The 20,565-nt window shown below is 38.6% G+C and overlaps 1 protein-coding gene across 5 annotated transcripts in view; it reads right to left on the reverse strand.

The window, feature by feature from the left end:
* p120ctn (adherens junction protein p120) overlaps window positions 1-20,565 on the reverse strand; it is a 914,089-nt gene that overhangs the window by 84,019 nt on the left and 809,505 nt on the right. Inside the window, exon 17 of one of the 5 annotated variants that reach the window (XM_067140692.2) lies at window positions 19,690-19,929. The exons of the other annotated variants lie outside the window; for them this stretch is intronic. Within the exon in view, the coding sequence (XP_066996793.2) occupies window positions 19,897-19,929 (33 nt within the window). The 3' untranslated portion in view covers window positions 19,690-19,896. Of the gene's footprint in view, window positions 1-19,689; window positions 19,930-20,565 lie in introns of those variants that run through there. 5 annotated transcript variants of the gene reach the window in all.

The raw sequence follows: 20,565 nt of genomic DNA on the forward strand, positions 1-20,565 counted from the left end.
GGTATGTTGCTGTACATAATTGTATGCGCAAAAGTTATTTACATTATTTACACCATCACGTGCACAATTTTCAGTCTGATTTAATAGCTCAAGTTGTGGCTTGCTTTGCTTCCTTCAGAAAGTCAACAGAATATGTAGTTTGTATAACATGCTTCAGAACTTCTGCTCTTCAAAATGGAAATGGCTTTCAGAGTTCCATTGGACATCGATGACCTGAACTGGGTTCTGTTCTTCTTAATCAGGCTAAAACGGCTCGCTAGATGCAGGTCTTTTGATCTGACTCCCGTAGGCGACCTGCGCATTGTGATGAGGATGAAATGAGATGAAGACGACACATACACCAAGCCCCTGTGCCAGCGGAATCAACCAATTATGGTTAAAATTCCCGACCCTGCAGGGAATCGAACCCAGAACCCCTGTGGCCAAAGGCCAGCACGCTAACCATTTAGCCACGGAGCCGGACACTATGTAATATAACAACAACAGACAGAGTGAATCTAGAGATTCCATCATATTTATTATGTCCATCAGCTCCACAGATATTCAACAGTGCCCATTTTGAGTCATTTGCAGCTCGGTTACTTACAACACTAGATAAGTCGTTTATCTGAAGAGGTACAAACTGTCTTTGAAGTTCATTTACAGCATCATCTCAATTCATTTTCTCTTTTACACAAAATAACAGGTAACTTCTCTAAAAATAAATTAACAAAACAAGACAGTGCTTCTTGAGTGGCATCAAGTTTAGCAACCTGTGCATGTTTTAACACATCACTCTTAAAAGGGAACTTGTTAAGCATGTAGTCACAGCCTGCATGAAAATAGTTTGTGATTGATGAGAAAAAGAGAGATTTGTCTTCAACTTGTAGCATCTTAACCAAGTTTGAGGTTTGAATGCCACTAACCAATTCATCATCCTTCTAATAACAATGTTATTTGCTTTACATCCCACTAACTACTTTTAGGGTTTTCGGAAACGCCGAGGTGCCGGACTTGTCCCCGCAGGAGTTCTTTAACACGCCAGTAAATCTACCGACACGAGGCTGTCGTATTTGAGCACCTTCAAATACCACCGGAATGAACCAAGATTGAACCTGCCAAGTTGGGGTCAGAAGGCCAGCGCCTCAACCGTCTGAGCCACTCAGCCTGGCCATCATTCTTCTAATTTTGGATTGGGTGATACTGCACATCAAGTAATGCAGACCATTTAACTACACTTGGCTTGACAAACTTGGTGAGCATCTGTTTCAATAGATCCATCATAAATTTAACAGTGTATGGATATGTGGAGAAGCACTGTGAAGGACTGTATTGATCTTATCAATGATAGGATAGTCAGATGTAAGAAAGTACAAAATGCCTTGTTTAGGTCAGAGGAAAAAAACTGTAACTGGATTCCAGTGGTTACACGATACACAGTTAAAAAAAAAAGGAAAATCTAATTACAGTAGAAGTCCGCTATAGCGAGCACGGCATATAACGAGAACTCCATTATAGCGACGACCCTTTTCTGTTCCTTCAAAATTTCTACATTAACCTGTGTATCGTCCTTCGGTTACAGCAAGAACCCTCTCACTGGCGCATCCGTTATTACGAACTATTAAGCGCGCGCGATTTTTTCCTTTACCGATAGTTATGCACCCCAGTGATGATATTGCATGCGATCGATTACCTTCGGCATCGTTTCCTCGCTATGTGCACTACCGATTTCTCTCGTCGACATTCGAAGGCGATGTCGGAGTCGATTAGTAATATCCGTCGACAGCTGTTCCGTAAAGAAAATTCGAAATGAAAGAGAACATATTTTCGTAATAAATGCGAAAATAACGTGTCCGATAACGGTTGTTAACTCGTTAAAAATTAAAGCTGACTAAACGACCGCTTAATTTTGAGGCTAAATACTGCAATTTTTTAAGATTGGTATACACCTCGAGATATGGCAGGGTGCTTAATTGATTTCATAGGTTAGTTTGTGTTTTGTCGCGTCTGGTTAAATTACGGAAAGGCTATTATGAAAATTTATAGCGATGAAGGTATAATTTCTCTACCGGCGCTTGAAGTGTGTTTTCATCATACGTATAGTACGGTTAAGTTAGGATACGTGACGCTGTTTGAATAAGAAAACTGAAACGTTTGCAACAAAATGCAATCGATCATCTTCGGTACGGTACAGTTTTCTCACTTTGTGCATTTGCGAGTTCTCTCGTTGGCATTCAAAGGCGATGTTGGAGTTGATTAGTAATACCCATCGACTGCTGTTCTCTAAAGAAAATTCGAAATGAAAGAGGATAACACGTTTTCGTAATAAATGCGTAATTCTATAAAGAAAATTCGAAATGAAAGAAGATAACACGTTTTCGTAATAAATACGTAAATAACGTGGCCGATAGCAGTTTTAACTCGTAAAAATAAAGACTGAATAAACGATATCTTAATTTTAACGTTATATACGGAAATTACGTAAGAATGTCGTATACCTCAAGATATGGCAGAGTGCATCACTGATTTCAGAGGATATTTCATATCTTCTCGCGCCTAGTTACGGCTATTTACATGTAAATTTTTCGCGAGGAGGTTATTTCTCTACATGCGTTTCAAATATGTTTTCATGATAGGCTACATATACGGTTAGGTTAGGTGACGTTGTTTGAAGAAGAGAGCTGAGGTATTTTCCACACAAATCTCTGGAGTGATACCGTATTTCTCCCAATCCAAGACTTTTTTCCCTCAGAATCTCATGCGAAAACTCAAGGGTTGTTGCATTCGCGGCCTAACAGTAAGTTAATGGATACCACTGGCAACTACCGCGGTAACCACGCTGCTTCTTTTCACACGCGCACAGAACTCATTGACGTCCGCTTCTTTACTACACATCGCTACCGGTTGTACAGTGTACAGTGCCTGCGTGTTTCTCAAATCTGCAGAATGGCATCAAAATATGCGATCCTTCGAATTCTTAGAAAAGCCATGGCTACTCAGTGGCAGAGTCATAACGCGTCTATTGTACTTGACGCTTAGTAAAATTAAGGTTTCTAGAGAGCAGGAATATTTTCGTGATGGATAGTCGTATTGTAAAGATACGTGGAAAAGGTATTGCCGGCAAATTTTCAGCGGGTTCTAGTCGATATTATGATGCCAAAGTTAATATTTATTAAACACTCGGAAATGTAGAATAATTGTGCAGCCGCAAGAAAATACGGCATACGCCTAACTAAAGCCAATATTTGGCGTTAGCGTGAAGACAAAGGGCTAAACAAAATGCGTACTGTACAAAAAATGCATTCAGTGGTCCACAACAAGGACGCTTTAGAGAAGTCGATGATGAAATTGTGAGGTATGTGCACGAAAAACGCAAGGGCGGTTGGCCGTACCGTGGCCCAATAAACTCGTTCGTTGACATTCAACGTTCACGATTAGGCCTATACATCGCTAGCCGTTGAATTTGGCCGCACCCGACAAGCGAGACGTGCGTGTAGCGGTAGCCGGTTATATCTGACGCTGCGTAAAAGTAACAGTTTTATAGACAGCAAGAATAATTTCCTGATGGATCGTTGTATTGTAGAGACGCATGGAATAGGTATTGCCGGAATATTTTCAACGAGTTCTCTTCGGTATGATGATGCCAATGTTAAGTTAATGGTCCTTAAACCCGCGGAAATAAAGAAGAATTGTGCAGCCGCAAAAAAGAATGAAATACGGCGTGAAGAAGTCAATGTTCGGCGTCTAAAAATAGTCTAAAAATGCGTAGGCCTGTACGATTTTACAAACTTCCTTTTGAGCCTGATTTAATTTTTTTGAAGGAAAAAGTGGGGTTCATCTTGGATTCGGAGAAATACGGAACTATATTTTTTTCAGAATGAAATTAAAAATACACTTTCACGTAGTATCGGATTACGAAAAATAACAAACAAGTAAGCCGTAGTGTGGATATCATCTGCGGAAACGCAAGTTTTGAACAAACTGATTGCCGTTTCATACCGATTTTAAAGTGCAGAAAGGGTTTCCCGACTTTTATACAACAATCGGATATAACGACAATCCGTTATAGCGAGTATTTTTCGCTGTTATGAATTCTCGCTATAACGGACTTCTACTGTACATGGCACTTTAAAACCTTAGCACAAAATAAAACATCAGATGAATTACGCCAATTACATACAAATGAATATAATAAAGGCATGTGGAGTGGCTCTGAGAAACCTACCAGGGTCATTGGGATACGAAGGTTACGGGCTTCCAGCAAAATCAACGGTGATCCCTAGATTCAAGATATTATTTTCCAAAATAAACATTACCAAGAAAATTCAGAACAAAATCCATCTATCCAAACAATCCAGTCAAGCTATTTCCAAAATACAAATTAGATGTAGTTGCCGTAGGGCAAGAGGTTAACTAAAGATATCTTAACATAATGAAACTTCTACAATACAATTTTGAGGCTAAGAGGAACCACAGGATACAAATACTATATTAAATGAAAGTTAATGCGATTTCTGACAATCGCGCCACCTAATGGAAATAGGGGGAAATCAGAAATATTCAAACTTGGCGCAGAGGCCAGTTCAACTTGCTTCTGAGTAATTGGGTGGCAAGTCTGGGCGAGTACGGTGAACTCCTATGTGAAAATACAAGCAAACATTAAATATAAATTAAGGTGGAAATGAAACCAACAGTGCTTACCCCAAGAAAGCCCGTCCCGGGAGGGAGGATTTGCCGACATGCATCTGATCGCTGGACTAACGAGAACGTGAAAGACCATGAAATCTTGCCTCACCCTCTTAAGAAGTTGAGGTTGGCCCTGGTGTGATCACCGAGTGACCAATCAGAGCACAGGAGTGCTCCTATCGCCACACAGATCCACCAATCAAAACCCTTTATCACGTCGCGATGTTTTCACAATATTCCAGATCACCATCTAACTCTAATCACGAACTTTCCATCTTCCAAGTTTAGTAAAGACATGCTTCTAGAATCGACAGGGGCCAATACACTGTTCCAAAAGTCTGCATCACAACATTTCCAGAACCTTACCAAATATCACCAAACTATAATAATATTTTACAATCTAGTAGTTCCTTCGGTACATAAACTTCACAGGATAATATTTTACACCATACAGTAAACATTTCTTTGAAAGAGGCATATTCCACAGGTCATATCCAAGATGGTATTTTACACAACGTAGCAAATGTTTCTTTGAAAGCAATTCTCCACAGGTCTCAGAAACATAAACAGCTTTTCTTCATGAGATGTAGGGGGATTCACGACTTTGAGATCAAGTCAGTCACCTTTAGAGGAACACGCCATTCATTTAGCAGAAGATGAGGTGGAGGAATCCCACTCACTCTTCATTTTCTCGTCATCAGATCTACTGTGTCCTGCTTTGGAAACAGTAAAAAAGGATATACTGGCAGAAATATTTGGAGCACACACTACCACCGGATCCTTTAAAAAATGAAAGAAATGGATCCCACTGATCCCACCTGTCTAGGTATAACCATATTGTGCACACATGCTTCAACAACTTCTTTGATTCGTTTCCATGCATACTTTCAAATTTCTGAAGACGTTCTTTTCTTTCTGCAACTCTTCTCCAATTAATAGGAAATATCAACAAGAATCTCATCAATTCTAACTCAAAGTTGCAGCAGCCTTTTCAGCAGCTATGTTAATTAGATGGCAGCTGAAACCAATTCCAAAAGTATCCTGACGAGCTTCTTTCAATATTACTAGAACTTTATTTTTCTGTCCGATCATAACAGGAGCATTGTCTGAACAGAATGCCAAACAGTTCTTAATTGGCACTTTATTTAATTCCAACTGTGACAATAGCAGCTTTCCTATGTTGCGCCCTGTCGAATCCCCTTCCAATGCTGGTACCGATAGAACAGTACTTATAATACTTTCTTGAGCAGCATCATAAAAAGTAACAACTATGGGATACAACTTGGAATCAGTATCATTCATTTCATCTGTCAGCAAAGAAAATGAGTTATTCTGTAAACAAGAAACAATCACCTGCATTGCAGAATGCGCCATTTTGTTCAAGACAAATACATTGTTTCTGTGCAACCACAACCATATATTTTTGTGATTTCTGACATATATAACATCGTTCTGAACAAACCTCCTGCATGATCAGCTGCACTCAATGGAATGTTCTGTTCCACTAAAAAAAAAGTAAACAAACACTCAGCCTTGATGACATCGTAAAAATTATCTCCAGCTTTGGCAAAGAAAACCATTTATTTTCTAATTATCTCCCTTAGATTTCAAATTACCAAGATGCTGAACACACATTACACGATTAATCAGGTTTTTTTGTCGCCATGTGCTATGTTTACATCACAAGAGCACACGGTACAAAATGCAAATTTGTCTCCTTTTGTAGATTTCAGTATACATGGGAAACCCGAAGAATAGGTTTCCCTAAACACCTGATGATAATGTTTTTGTTTTTTAGATTTACTCATGATTACCAATAAACAACATGATTGTAAGACAAAATAAGCAAAACACACAATTCACGTAACTTTACAACTACATAACCTCAGCTTTGCAACACATGGCAATAAATATGAAGCAAATTAAGTGACGAAAACAATTCACATGTTATTCTGTAACTACAACATGACCCACGCTTTGTAATTCGCAGTGAAGAACAAAAGAACTATTTTTTATACAGGACAGAGAAGGTTATTGAATGAGTCAATGTATTAAAGAACAAGTAGACAGTTATCCAAGAGTCGGTCTCTTTCAACATAAACAAACTGATATCGATCGACTAAGATTCAGGACTCATCTCGTATTCCCTGTTCAAGACTGTAACGATCGGATGAATATAAATCAGAGTGATGTATCAAATGTTCGCTGGTCACACAGTGAAAGGTTGTTCTGGCTTGAATTATAAAAAATGAACTTGGTATGTAAAAATGTAAAATATTATAGTACATCCATAAAACTGTAAAACACACTGCCTTTCTGTAAATTTCACAGAAAAAACGTAAGGTTGGCAGGGATGCATACGCAATATCAATATAACTGACCTTAATAATATCATAATATTTATCTGTAGCCCCCAAAACTTAAGAAGCTGGCTATCACTGATTTATTACAACTACAAAGACATAATGGGAACATTTATAACATACATCAACAACATAGTTACGGTGAAAGTTGCTAATCAAACAGTCATGGAAGGAGAAACCTTGTACAATGAGCCTGTATTTGAAAAAAACGGGGATTAACAGAGGTCCTCAACAGTCCACAGAATGTTCAGAATCGAAACAATATGCCATATGGACCAAGAATTGTTCTTGATGATATTCAAAATATCCAAACTAAAAGAAAGCATGTTTAAGAAATTTAGTAAACTGAAGATCAATGACCTGGATATGGCTTACCAACCTGTCTTACAGATGATTTTAGTGACAGTGCTGAAGAAATCCTGCCAATTTTTAAATCACCATCTCAATTCCAATATTTGCTTATGATTTGCTATTGCTGTTAAATAATATTTCTGTTGGTGAGTTTACCTAGTCCTATGGAAGGCAGTTTTGAAAAAAAAAACCAAACAAACAAAAAAAAAAAAGTGGCATCATTCTTCAAGAACCTGCAAACGGTGTATGAAAGGAAGTATTCGATCTGTGCATACCGGTATATGGTTTTTTATGATAAAATAAGAAATATTTTGTATAAATAAGTAAAGAAATCTTTGATTTTGCTCAGTTCCTTCTGGTTTTCCAATATTTTCTCAATCAACCTCAAATCTGTCAAAGATCATTTTTTTTTTTTCTTGCTAGTTGCTTTACGTCGCACCGACACAGATTGGTCTTATGACCACGATGGCATAGGAAAGGGCTAGGAGTGGGAAGGAAGCGGCCGTGGCCTTAATTAAGGTACAGAGCCGATGACCTTCGATGTTAGGCCCCTTTAAACAACAAGCATCATCATCAATTAAGGTACAGCCCCAGCATTTGCCTGGTGTGAAAATGGGAAACCACGGAAAACCATTTTCAGGGCAGCCGATGTCAAAGGTCAAAAGGAGTGCTAATTATGACTGTGACCACAACATTTTTAATAATCATCCATATCTTGTGTCCCTGCAATGCCAGTAATAATAATAATAATAATAATAATAATAATAATAATAATAATAATAATAATAATAATCAGCAAGGGAGATAAAATGCCTTGACACTCTTCATATTAAAATGATGTCTATTGTCATAAATGCATATGTTACAAAGTGCAAAATATCTTTTTAAACTGAAAATTCACATGATTATTTAGCAACTTGAAGAAAATAAAACTGAGAAGTCCAAACGAGCATCACTCTGCTAATTATACATGTTTTTCTTTCTAGAATTTGCTTTACGTCGCACTGACAGAGACAGGTCTTATGGCAATGATGGGATAGAAAAGGGCTAAGAGTGGGAAGGAAGTGACCATGGCCTTAATTAAGGTACCGCCACCAGATTTGAACGGGTGTGAAAATGGTATAATGACATTTTAACATTGGAATTTCTTTAACCATGTCCCTCTATGTGAGCAAAACTCGATGGATCATTTTCCGTACAGTCCTGTATTGTGCTCTGCACGTGATTGGTCTGTCTCCTCCCATTCTTGCTTTCACTAACGGGAGTGCGGACAGCCTTGGTGAGTGTTGGGGGTAGACATTTTGGCAGTTGACCTCTGTTCTTTCTACGAGTCAGATGTGTTATGTAGGCTGCGTTATATTTCCGGGGTTTATCCCGGTTTACATCCCCCCTCCCCTTTTGGGGTGGGAATTTTATAAAAGCCTTATTTATATCACTTTTCTTCTATTGATCTGATTGCTATTTGTCTTATTTCGATCTGCATTTCCACTCCAACCTTCCATGGATTACTGCGATTCTCGTTAGTATATTGGGTATTTATATTATATTATAGCTGTTTCTCTTAACTTCATTTACTGACCCTTTTCTAGAGCCTATTATTCTTCAGGTTTGTGATTTTAATATATAATTGGGTGGTCAGTAATTTTGATTCAGTCCTTCTCCTGAAAGCTTTCAATCTTGTACTTATCCATGTGTAGATCTTTATCCGTTGGTTATCCTTCCAGTGCCTCCTTTTATTATGCTTATTTAATACTTCTAATATCAGATACTATTCGCATTGTATTATCCTTATGGGACGTTTTCGGGTGATTTCTTAAATTGAATCATTTCACCCCTCCTCTATGAACCGTGTGACCTTGCCGTGGTGGGGAGGCTTGCGTGTCCCAACAACGCAGATAGCCGAGCCGCAGGTACAACTATATCGGATGGGTATTTGTTGAGAGACCAGACTAACGAAAGGTTCATCAAAAGGGAGGGTAGCAGCCTTTCGGAAGTTGCAAGAGCGGCAGTCTAGATGATTGACTGATATGGCCTTGTAATAATACTCAACATGGCTTAGCTGTGTTGTTACTGCTACACGGCTGAAAGCAATGGGAAACTACAGCCGTAACTAACTCCCGAGGACATGCAGCTCTCTCTGTATGAATGATGTACTGATGATGGTTTCCTCCCGGGTAAAATATTCTGGAGGTAAACTAGTCCCCCATTTGGATCTCCGGGTGGGGACTACATGAGAGGGGGCGATCATCAGGAAGATGGATACCGACATTCTGTGAGTCGGAGTGTGGAATGTTAGAAGTTTGAATCGTTGTGGTAGGTTAGAGAATCTGAAAAGGGAGATGGACAGACTAAAGTTAGATGTAGTTGGTGTAAGTGAAGTACGTTGGCAGGAAGAACAGGATTTTTGGTCAGGCGACTACCGAATTATCAACACGAAATCAAAGAGGGGAAACGCAGGAGTTGGTTTAATAATGAATATGAAAATAGGGCAGCGGGTAAGCTACTATGACCAGCATAGTGAAAGAATGATTGTCGTCAAGACAGACACCAAACCAATGCCCACCACAATAGTGCAGGTCTATATGTCTACTAGTTCAACGGATGATGAGGAAATCGAAAGAATATATGAAGAAATAGAAGGTTTAATACAATATGTAAAAGGTGACGAGAATCTAATTGTGATGGGAGACTGGAATGCAGTGGTGGGCCAAGGAGGAGAAGGTAATACAGTAGGAGAATTTGGATTGGGACAAAGGAACGAAAGAGGAACTTAGCTGGTTGAATTCTGCACTGAACATAATTTAGTCCTTGCCAATACTTGGTTCAAACACAACAAATGACGGCTGTTTACGTGGACGAGACCTGGAGACACTGGAAGGTATCAAATACACTTTATTATGATTAGGAAACCAGGAGTTGGATTGCAAAATTTTCCCAGGAGCAGACGTGGACACTGACCATAACTTGTTGGTCATGAAATGCCATCTGAAGTTGAAGAAATTGAAGAAAGGAAAGAATGCAAAAAGATGGGATCTAGACAAGTTGAAAGAAAAGAGCGGCAGGGATTGTTTGAAGGAACATGTGGCACAAGGGCTAAATGAAAAGGCTGAAGGAAACACAATAGAGGAAGAGTGGATAGTCATGAAAAATGAAGTCAGTAGGGCTGCTAAAGAAATGTTAGGAAGGAAGAAATGATCAACTAAGAATCAGCAGATAACTCAGGAGATACTAGACTTGATTGATGAACGACAAAAATACAAGAATGCTAGAAATGAAGAGGGCAGAAAAGAATACAGGTGATTAAAGAATCAAGTGGATAGAAAGTGCAAGGTAGCTAAGGAAGAATGGCCGAAGGAGAAGTGCAATGATGTCGAAGGTTGTATGGTCCTGGGAAAGGTAGATGCTGCATACAGGAAAATCAAAGAAATCTTTGGAGAAAGGAAATCTAGGTGTATGAATATTAAGAACTCAGATGGAAAGCCACTTCTAGGGAAAGAAGACAAAGCAGAAAAATGGCAAGAACATATCCAACAGTTGTATCAAGGTAAAGATGTAGATAATTTGGTTCTGGAACAAGAAGAGGCTGTTGATGCTGATGAAATGGGAGACCCAATTTTGAGGTCAGATTTTAACAGAGCTATGAGCGACCTAATATGGAACAAGGCACCTGGAATTGATGCCATTCCCTCTGAATTACTGACTGCCTTAGGAGAAACCAGCATGGCAAGGTTATTCCATGTAGTGTGTAAGATGTACGAGACAGGAAAAGTCCCATCCGATTTTTGGCAGATTGTTGTTATACCTATTCCCAAGGAAGCTGGTGCTGACAGGTGTGAAAACTACCGAACCATTAGTTTAGTATCCCATGCCTGCAAAATTTTAACATGTATTATTTACAGAAGAATGGAAAAAGAAGTTGAAGCCGAGTAGGGAGAAGATCAATGTGGCTTCAGAAGAAATGTAGGAACACATGAAGCAATCCTAACTTTACGCCTGATATTAGAGGATCGAATCAAGAAGGACAAGCCCACGTACATGGCATTCGTAGATCTAGAAAAGGCATTCGATAATGCTGATTGGACCAAGATATTTATGATTCCGAAGGTGATTGGGATCAGATACTGAGAACGAAGAATTATCTACAATCTGTATAAAAATCAGTCTGCAGTGATAAGAATCGAGGGCTTTGAAAAGGAAGCAGCAATCCAGAAAGGAGTGAGGCAAGGCTGCAGTTTGTGCCCCCTCCTTTTCAATGTTTACATAGAACAGGCAGTAAAGGAAATCAAAGAGGAATTTGGAAAGGGAATCATAATCCAAGGAGAGGAAATCAAAACCTTGAGATTTACCAATGATATTGTTATGTTATCTGAGACTGCAGAAGATCTCGAGAAGCTGCTGAATGGTACTGACGAAGTCTTGGGTAAGGAGTACAAGATGAAAATAAATAAGTCCAAAACAAAAGTAATGGAATGCAGTCGAACGAAAGCAGGTGATGCAGGAAATATTAGATTAGGAAATGAAGTCTTAAAGGAAGTAGATGAATAATGTTACTTGGGCAGTAAAATAACTAACGATGGCAGAAGTAAGGAGGACATAAAATGCAGACTAGCACAAGCAAGGAAGAGCTTTCTCAAGAAAATAAATTTGCTCACTTCAAACACTGATATAGGAATTAGAAAGATGTTTTTGAAGACTTTTGTATGGAGCGTAGGATTGTATGGAAGTGAAACATGGACGATAACTAGCTCAGAAAGAAGGAGAATGGAAGCTTTTGAAATGTGGTGTTACAGAATAATGCTGAAGGTGAGATGGGTAGATCGAATCACGGATGAAGAGATAGAATGATAGGACACATCTTAAGACACCCAGGACTTGTGCAGTTGGTTTTTGAAGGAAGTGTAGGTGATAAGAACAGTAGGGGTAGACCAAGGTATGAATATGACAAGCAGATTGGAGCAGATGTAGGATGCAATAGTTACGTAGAAATGAAAAGTTTAGCACAGGAAAGGGTGGCATCTCCATCCTATCAAACCAGTCTATGGACTGATGATTCAAACAACAACATTATTTCACCTTGATTTTTTGAAAACGGTGGCCATTATCTTAATTATGCCTATCTGTTCCGTAAGCTAACCTTTAACGTAACTCCCCTTGTGGTGAAAAACATTAATTGTAATCAAGTTTGTAATGAGGAAAATGAAACCACCCCTATTTTTGTGCGGTGATTTGTCACATGTTTTTATCACATGACATTCTTTTTCTCGTCGTCTTGGTGATCCTTTATTGTGTGATGTTTTGTTTTTGTGAATGTAATCTGGAGTCTGATTTGATTGGGATCAGTGACACGTTGGTGTTCGATTTCACTCGAGCTCGGCCTAGAAGAGTCTGTGCTGATATTTATCGATTTCTCATTTTATCCAGGGCTTCTTTGGATGATCAATGATATCATGACTTATTCAATTCTGTTAAGTTTGATTAACAATCATTGAAATAAGAAGTGCTCTCTCCTAATATTAACATTGGCCTAGAAGACTTAGTGGTGATAGTTACTGATTTCATTTTTTGTTTTCACCACTTCATGGTTGATTTATTGTGTCAACCCTGTGATTCCCCAGTATTTAATTAATGTATATTATTGAATTAAGGTGTGTTTCCTCCTTGTGTTTCATTGGGCTTGATGTGTCAGTTGTGATATTTACTGACCTTGTTTTAAACTTCCCTTTTACTTAATTTATTTAGGGTTTGATCCCTTTGCATTCCTTGTACGGTGGGTTTTCTGTTAATTGCATTTTGGGAGGGCATTCCCTCCCTCATTTTTGGTCCCAGGGAAAATCAATGTATTTTCACCGTACTAAGATATTGGTTGCATTTCTCTCCTATTATTCTTCTCAGTTTATTTAATTAATAACCTGTTCCTTCTTCTTGCCAATTTATCCTAATACCAAACCCGATCATTCATCCTTCTGTAATTCTTATACACCTTTATTAAATTTTACCTTTCCTAAAACGGGTGTTATCCGTTCATGACAACCGTTTGGAATTTAAGTCTAAATTTTTGTAGATAGGTTCTGATACAGAGGTCACCCTTGCATGATCCACTCTAAGCTTGCTCTCCACTCATTTACCCTTTTGAGCTAAGTTAACTTTGTCCATTCTTGCATGTGTAATATTTTCTGTTCTTATTTGACTTGGGGTGTTATGACACTGTAGTGTTTTTATGTTGTCTGTGTAAGAGTACAGTGTGTGAGAATGTTAACCTAACCTGATCTTGGTATTTAGTAACATATTTATGTTCACCTCTTAACTTCCTGTGTTCCTTATCACCTGCCTCGTTTCAGTGTTTTAATTTATATTAAGTGTATGTCACAGTGCATTATCTGCACACTGCAGTGTTTAGGCTATATTTTATTCATATATATCCTGCCACATCACAGTGAAACACTGGAATGAGGCAGGTAATAAGGAACACATTAACTTAGGAGATGAACATAAATATGTTACCAGGTACCAAGATCAGGTTAGGTAAACATTCTCACACACTGTACTCTTACACAGACAACATAAAAACACTACAGTGTCATAACACCCCAAGTCAAATAAGAACAGAAAATATTAAACATGCAAGAATGAACAAATATAACTTACCTCAAAGGGGTAAATGAGTGGAGAGCAAGCTTAGAGTGGATCATGCAAGGGTGACCTCTGCATCAGAACCTATCTACACTAGAGTCCCGCTAATCCAAACCCCGTTAATCCAAAAGCCCGGTTAATCCGAACTGAAATATTCAATTAAAAAAAAAAAATTCTCGTTACTGAAATGAAAGAATGTATTACAGAATGAAGATTTACCTGCATTATATTAGTCATATTTTACTAGAATAACTTAATGTAAACATAATTACACATCATTCACCATCAATCACTGGTCGTTTATCTTTACAAAGTCTGTTAGTTTCTTTTGCCATAGTGATTGGAACCTACTCGAAGATGCAGTGTTAACCCAGCGTCTCATAATCATCACATCAGTGGGCGTAGCTGCGGAGTGTTGCTCGGCGTAGCGTATGGCAAGTTCTAACGCGGCCGCGGCATCTGAATGTGACACTAGTTGTTCATTGTGGTCTTCTTCGTCGTCACTCTATTCCTCATCAACTCCAGATTCTTTCTCCACCATAGCTCTTTGTAATTTATAGGTCTGTCTGTAACTGGTGACAGTCAGCTTCCATCGACTCGCTAATGTCATTTCTATTGGCTTCCTCACACCCAGGAAGTTTTTGAACGATTTCAAGGAGAATGACATTTGCAGACACTTCTGCTGGACTCTCAATGAATGCGAGACTCTGTCACAATTTCTTCCATGTTTTCCTCATGACCTGCTCACTGACACCCTCACGTTCTGCAGCGCTAGCACTGAGAGTGCGGCAGAGCTATTAAATAAACATCGCAAGCAACTCTTCGCATCCCGGGCACAATGCAAAAGTGTAACCCATACCCAGTTTAGCAGTTTTAGGAGACAAGTTTTAACCTAGTTTTAGTCATTTTATCTTCTACAGGTCCTTAACTACCCTACTGTAATTTTATAGAGTATTTTATTAATGTAACTCCTAAAGGATGGACATTTCAGATTACGGTATGTACTGTACTGTACTGTACTGTACTGTAGAAACTATTTTCCTCAGACGGTTGAGGCGCTGGCATTCTGACCCCAACTTGGCAGGTTCGATCCTGGTTCAGTACGGTGGTATTTGAAGGTGGTCAAATACGTCAGCCTCGTGTAAGTAGATTTACTGGCACTTAAAAGAACTTCTGCAGGAGAAAATCTCAGCACCTAGGTGTCTCCGGAAACTGTAAAAGTAGTTAGTAAGACGTAAAAACGATAACATTATTATTAGAAAATATTTTCCGGTTAATCCGAAAATTTCGCAATCCGAACAGTCTCCGGTTCCAATTAGTTCGTATTAACGAGACTCTACTGTACTAAAATTTAGACGTTAATTCCAAATGGTTGTCATGAAAGGATAACGCGAGTTTTAGGAAAGGTAAAATTTACTAAAGGTATATAAGGATTACAGAAGGATGAACGATCTGGTTCGGTATTAGGATAAATCGGCAAGAAGAAGGAACATGTTATTAAATAAACTGAGAAGGATAATTAATAGGAGAGAAATGAAACCGATATTTTAGTACGGTGAAAATACATTAATGTTCCCAGGGAACAGAAATCAGGAAGTGAATGCCCTCCCAAAATAAAATTCACAGAAAACCTACCCTACAAGGAAAGCAAAGGGATCAAACCCAAAATAAATTAACTAAAAGGGAAGTTTAAAACAAGGTCAGTAAATATCACCACTGACACATCAAGCCCAATGAAAGACAAGGAGAAAACACTTCTTAATTCAAAAATATACATTAATTCAATTCTGGAGAAACACAAGGGTTGACACAACCAATCAACTATGAAGTGGTGAAGACAAACATGAAATCAATAACTATCACCACAAAGTCTTCTAGGCCAATGTTAATACTAGGAGAGAGCACTTCTTATTTCAATGATTTTTAATCAAACTGAACAGAATTGAATAAGTGATGATATCAATGATCATCCAAACAAGCCCAGGATAAAATGAGAAATCGATAAATATCAGCACAAACTCTTCTAGGCCGAGCTCGAGTGAAATCGAACACCAACGTGTCACTGATCCCAATCAAATCAGACTCCAGATTACATTCACAAAAACAAAACATCACACAATAAAGGATCACCAAGACGACAAGAAAAATAATGTCATGTGATAAAAACATGTGACAAATCACCGCACAAAAATAGGGGTGGTTTCATTTTCCTCATTACAAACTTGATTACAATTAATGTTTTTCACCACAAGGGGAGTTACGTTAAAGGTTAGCTTTCAGAACAGATAGGCATAATTAAGATAACGGACACCGTTTAAAAATTTAAAAAAATCTAGGTGAAATAATACAATTTAAGAAATCGGCTGAAAACGTCCCATAAAGATAATACAATGCAAATAGTATCTGACGTTAGAAGTATTAAATAAGAATAATAAAAGGTGGCGTTGGAAGGATAACCAACGGATACAGATTTACACATGGATAAGTACAGGATTGAAATCCTTCATGAGAAGGACAGAATCAAAATTACTGACTACCAAAATATATATTAAAATCAAAAAACCAGAAGAATAATAGGATTTAGAAAAGGGTCAGTAAATGAAGTTAAGAGAAACAGCTATAATATAATACCAAATATACTAACGAGAATGGCAGTAATCCATGGAAGGTTGGAGTGGAAATGCAGATCGAAATGATAAGACAAATAGATTTACATACCAATCAGATCAATAGAAGAAAAGTAATATAAATAAGGCTTTTATAAAATTCCCACCCCAAAAGGGGGGGGGGGGGGTGAAAACCAGGATAAACCCCAGAAATATAACACAGCCTACATAACACGTCTGTCTCGTAGATAGAACAGATGAAGTTTCCAGTTAGCAGTGCAGAAGGCAACCAAATACATCACTTTTCCTGAATACTAAATCCTGCAATACACAATGATAAACAAATAAATAAATAAATAAATAAATAAATAAATAAATAAATTAATTAATTAATAAACAAATGCAACACCTAAAGATATTTGAAAAACTGAGATATAATGCACATTTTAACATTTCTCATGAAACTGTTTCCTAGACCTATCTTAAGATGAGATATTATTTATAATATGTACATAGTTTACATAATACTTGAAATAGTACTGAATTTCTTACTGCTCGTTCATTCTGTCTATCAATAGTTAACTAATAATTCATTCACTCGATCATTCCTGTGCTCTCATACTTCCTTTCACTCTACCAGACTACCGTTCACTCCAGGTGGTTCGGCATATTCAACTACTGTAAACAATAACTAAGTGACAACACGGTTTACTGTGTTGTGCATCGTTGCAACATTGGAGGAGAAGGTGTAGGTTTTCACAGATTTTTATGTCGAGAGAAATCTCCAGAGATATATCCAGCTTAGTTATAAAAGGTTAGTCACACTAAAATCTCACCAACTCAACATAGCTTCGTATGCTTTCCACATTTCAGAGACCAGGACTATGAACTATCAATTAAATATAAAGCCGAACTCCTAAGACAAAATAGAAAGTGTGTGTTAAAAAAGGTTCTGCGCCCGCGCTAAATATGAGGGGAATGAAATCTGTTCCTGCTGCAAAGTGTGCATCTACATATATTACGAAGTAATTTGAAATATTCTAAATATAATTTTAAATTTGTTATTATTCAAAGTATTAATATGAATGATTGGTAGAATGAAAGGAAGTATGTGAGAAAACGAGTGAAAATTAGTGAGCGAACTCATGAAAATCTGTTTTTTTGTTTTTAATTCATTCAGTTAGTTAGATTTCGTTAGAAGAGTGAAATGCCACAATTGGAACTTAAAAATCTTCATTGGATTGCAAAATATGAAGGTCCTAAGTTTTAGGTAGGGGACAGCGTGATATCACTGCTGACTTACGACAGGATATTGCGCGCCACTTCCGTCTGCCTACGAGTTTTTCTCAGTGTTAGCACTTTGCTTGAAATGAATAATCATGTCCAGAAAAATGAAGCCTTATCAATTTAAACCAAAGTGCAAAACATCTCAATTAGAAAACGAACCAGTGGCATCTGTTCTTTCAGTAAGACAAGGAAACCCCAACTGGTGCAAGTGCGAACATTGTGAAGTGATGCCCACTGCCGCTGAAAGTTTCTGCTGTAAAGAGAGTGAAATTATAAATGAAATGTGCCAAAGTGTGACGTGTGTTGTTTGGCACAAGGACTTTTCTAATGTTGTGTTAAATTACAATGTATTATATACTGCATGTTGTCTTCATATGGATAAAATGAATATCCACTATGTGAAGGAAAGACTGGCTATGAAAACTGATGCTAACAGGCAGTCCATAGCCTTTCGCCAGTTTGTATAGTGGGTCAGTTCATCAACTCCTTTAGGAAGAGAGAAGATAAAAGTTACACCATCTTGTGTAGTGAAGGCAATCCAAGAACAAATATCCCCAAGGAGGAGGTACATATGTAGGATTCCAGACTGCTAAGCAGCAAGAATATTAATAAAAATGGGGTTTTCAGCATGCTGATTAAAATTTAATCTTGCTTTCAATGAGTTAAGATAACTAAACTCGAAAATAAGTCGCCTGGGCCTTTAATGGAACTGTTTCGTGTGTCTGCGAGTGTGTGGGTGAATGAGTGAATCATTTAATTTTAATATTATTCATTTTCCTCGGTAGTTACGTCAAGATTTACACTATACATACTCCATGATAACGAGTTACAAAATGATTAGGAGGACTGCAGTAATGAGCAATTCCAACAGTGCCACGATTCTAAACCTGAGGTGATCATCTTGAGTTTTGAGGGGCTTATGTTTGCATGCTTCCTATCAGATGGTGAATGGCAGGTAGTGCATGTAAGAAATAGCTGGTTTTTAGAACCTGCTTTATGTCACATGTCACATTGACAAAAATAGGTCTAATGTTACTATGGGATAGGAAAGGGCTAGGAATGGGAAGGAAGCGACCATGGCTTTAATTAAGGTACAGCCCCAGCAATTGCCAGGTGTGACAATGGGAAACCATGGAAAACCATCTTTAGAGCTGCCGACAGTCGGGTTTGAACCCACTATCTCTCGGATGCAAGTGCACAGCAGCGTGCCCGAAACCACAAGGCCAACTCGCCCGGTAAATAGCCGGTTAACATCACATTTAGAATTGCATATATTACATACCTGGATGGGCCCTTGGTTCACCTCTATATCTCTGCTTAGAGCTACGGACAGCACTACGAGATATAATTATCTTGTAGGCGGTCTGGCAACACCACGCTCCCATAGGCACCCTCTGCTTGATGTCATAGCTAGTCGCCATCCCTCACTTCCATACCATGTTAAGGATGAAAACTTACATCTGGTTAACACCAGGAGCTGTTCTTTCAGATGAGAAAGTATGAGCAGATAGTCTTCATTATATGCTTGTTTTACAGTCTTGAGGTTCTTATCGTACTTTTGACTATGTAAAAATACAATTATACGTCAGAGCACTGTCACCACAATACACCTGCTGGCTGCCATCTAGACTATGTACTGAATCTTAAGAAATGTTGTCAAAGATTGCCAAACAGAATGATCTCAACTATACGCAAGAATAGCTAACAATACACCACCCCAACGGTACAGTTATGCAGCCCAAAATTACTGCCTATCACAAGAATGCAAATCTCTGTTTCCATACCCAAGTGTGAGGGAGAGAATTCTCTGATCATCTTGGTGTTAAATAGCACTTATGGGAATGACGTTTCTGTTGAGCTCAGAGGATGCCGCTAGGGCAGCAGCATTGGTAGAGGTTGAACACAGCTTGCGTCATGTGGTCGAGTTGTTACACTGTGCTCCATCAACAATTTCACGTACCAAGCAGAGGTATTGGGACTAGGTTCTCACTCTCTCAGGCCAGCATCGGGTAGGAGGACATCAATCTCTGCAAAAGATGACCAGTATTAGCACTTTCAAATTTTGCGTGACCGGCACTGTCCTGCGGTTCAAGCCTAAGTCGGCTAAGTCAGTGAGTGGTCAGTGAGAAGAAGGTCATATTATGCTGAACTCTACTCCAGAAGACCTGCTGCTGACCCAGATCTGACATATCAGCATTGACAGAGTCGGTTATGTTTCAGAGATCATCAGGACTGGGTTGATGAATAGTGGGAGACAGTTCTCTTTAGGGACGAATCTTTGTTTAGCCTCCAAATCCAGCATGGACGAGAAAGGGTGTGCAGGATACGTGGAAAAAGGTATATTCTCTATGCACCTTTTCTTCTTTCAGTGGCAATCTCTAATGGTTTGGGTAGGCATCTCCTTAGCTGCCCAAACAGAGCTCACCTTTGAGGAAGGTTGACTACACTGATGAAATCCAGGAAGAACATGTTCTTTTTGTACCATTCACTGGTGAAGATTTCCTACTAACATAGGACAGCGCACACCTTCATTGGGCAAGATGTGTCCTTCAGTACCTCAACGAAGAAGGCCTGCACGCAATCTAGGTCTCAACCCACTTAAGTATCTATAAGACATTTTTCAAAGAAAACTGTGTAGTCTTAGTCCAGAGACCGTGCAGGAG

The sequence above is a fragment of the Anabrus simplex genome, chromosome 2 (genome assembly GCF_040414725.1).
Source record: "Anabrus simplex isolate iqAnaSimp1 chromosome 2, ASM4041472v1, whole genome shotgun sequence".
Classification (NCBI taxonomy): Eukaryota; Metazoa; Arthropoda; class Insecta; order Orthoptera; family Tettigoniidae; genus Anabrus; species Anabrus simplex.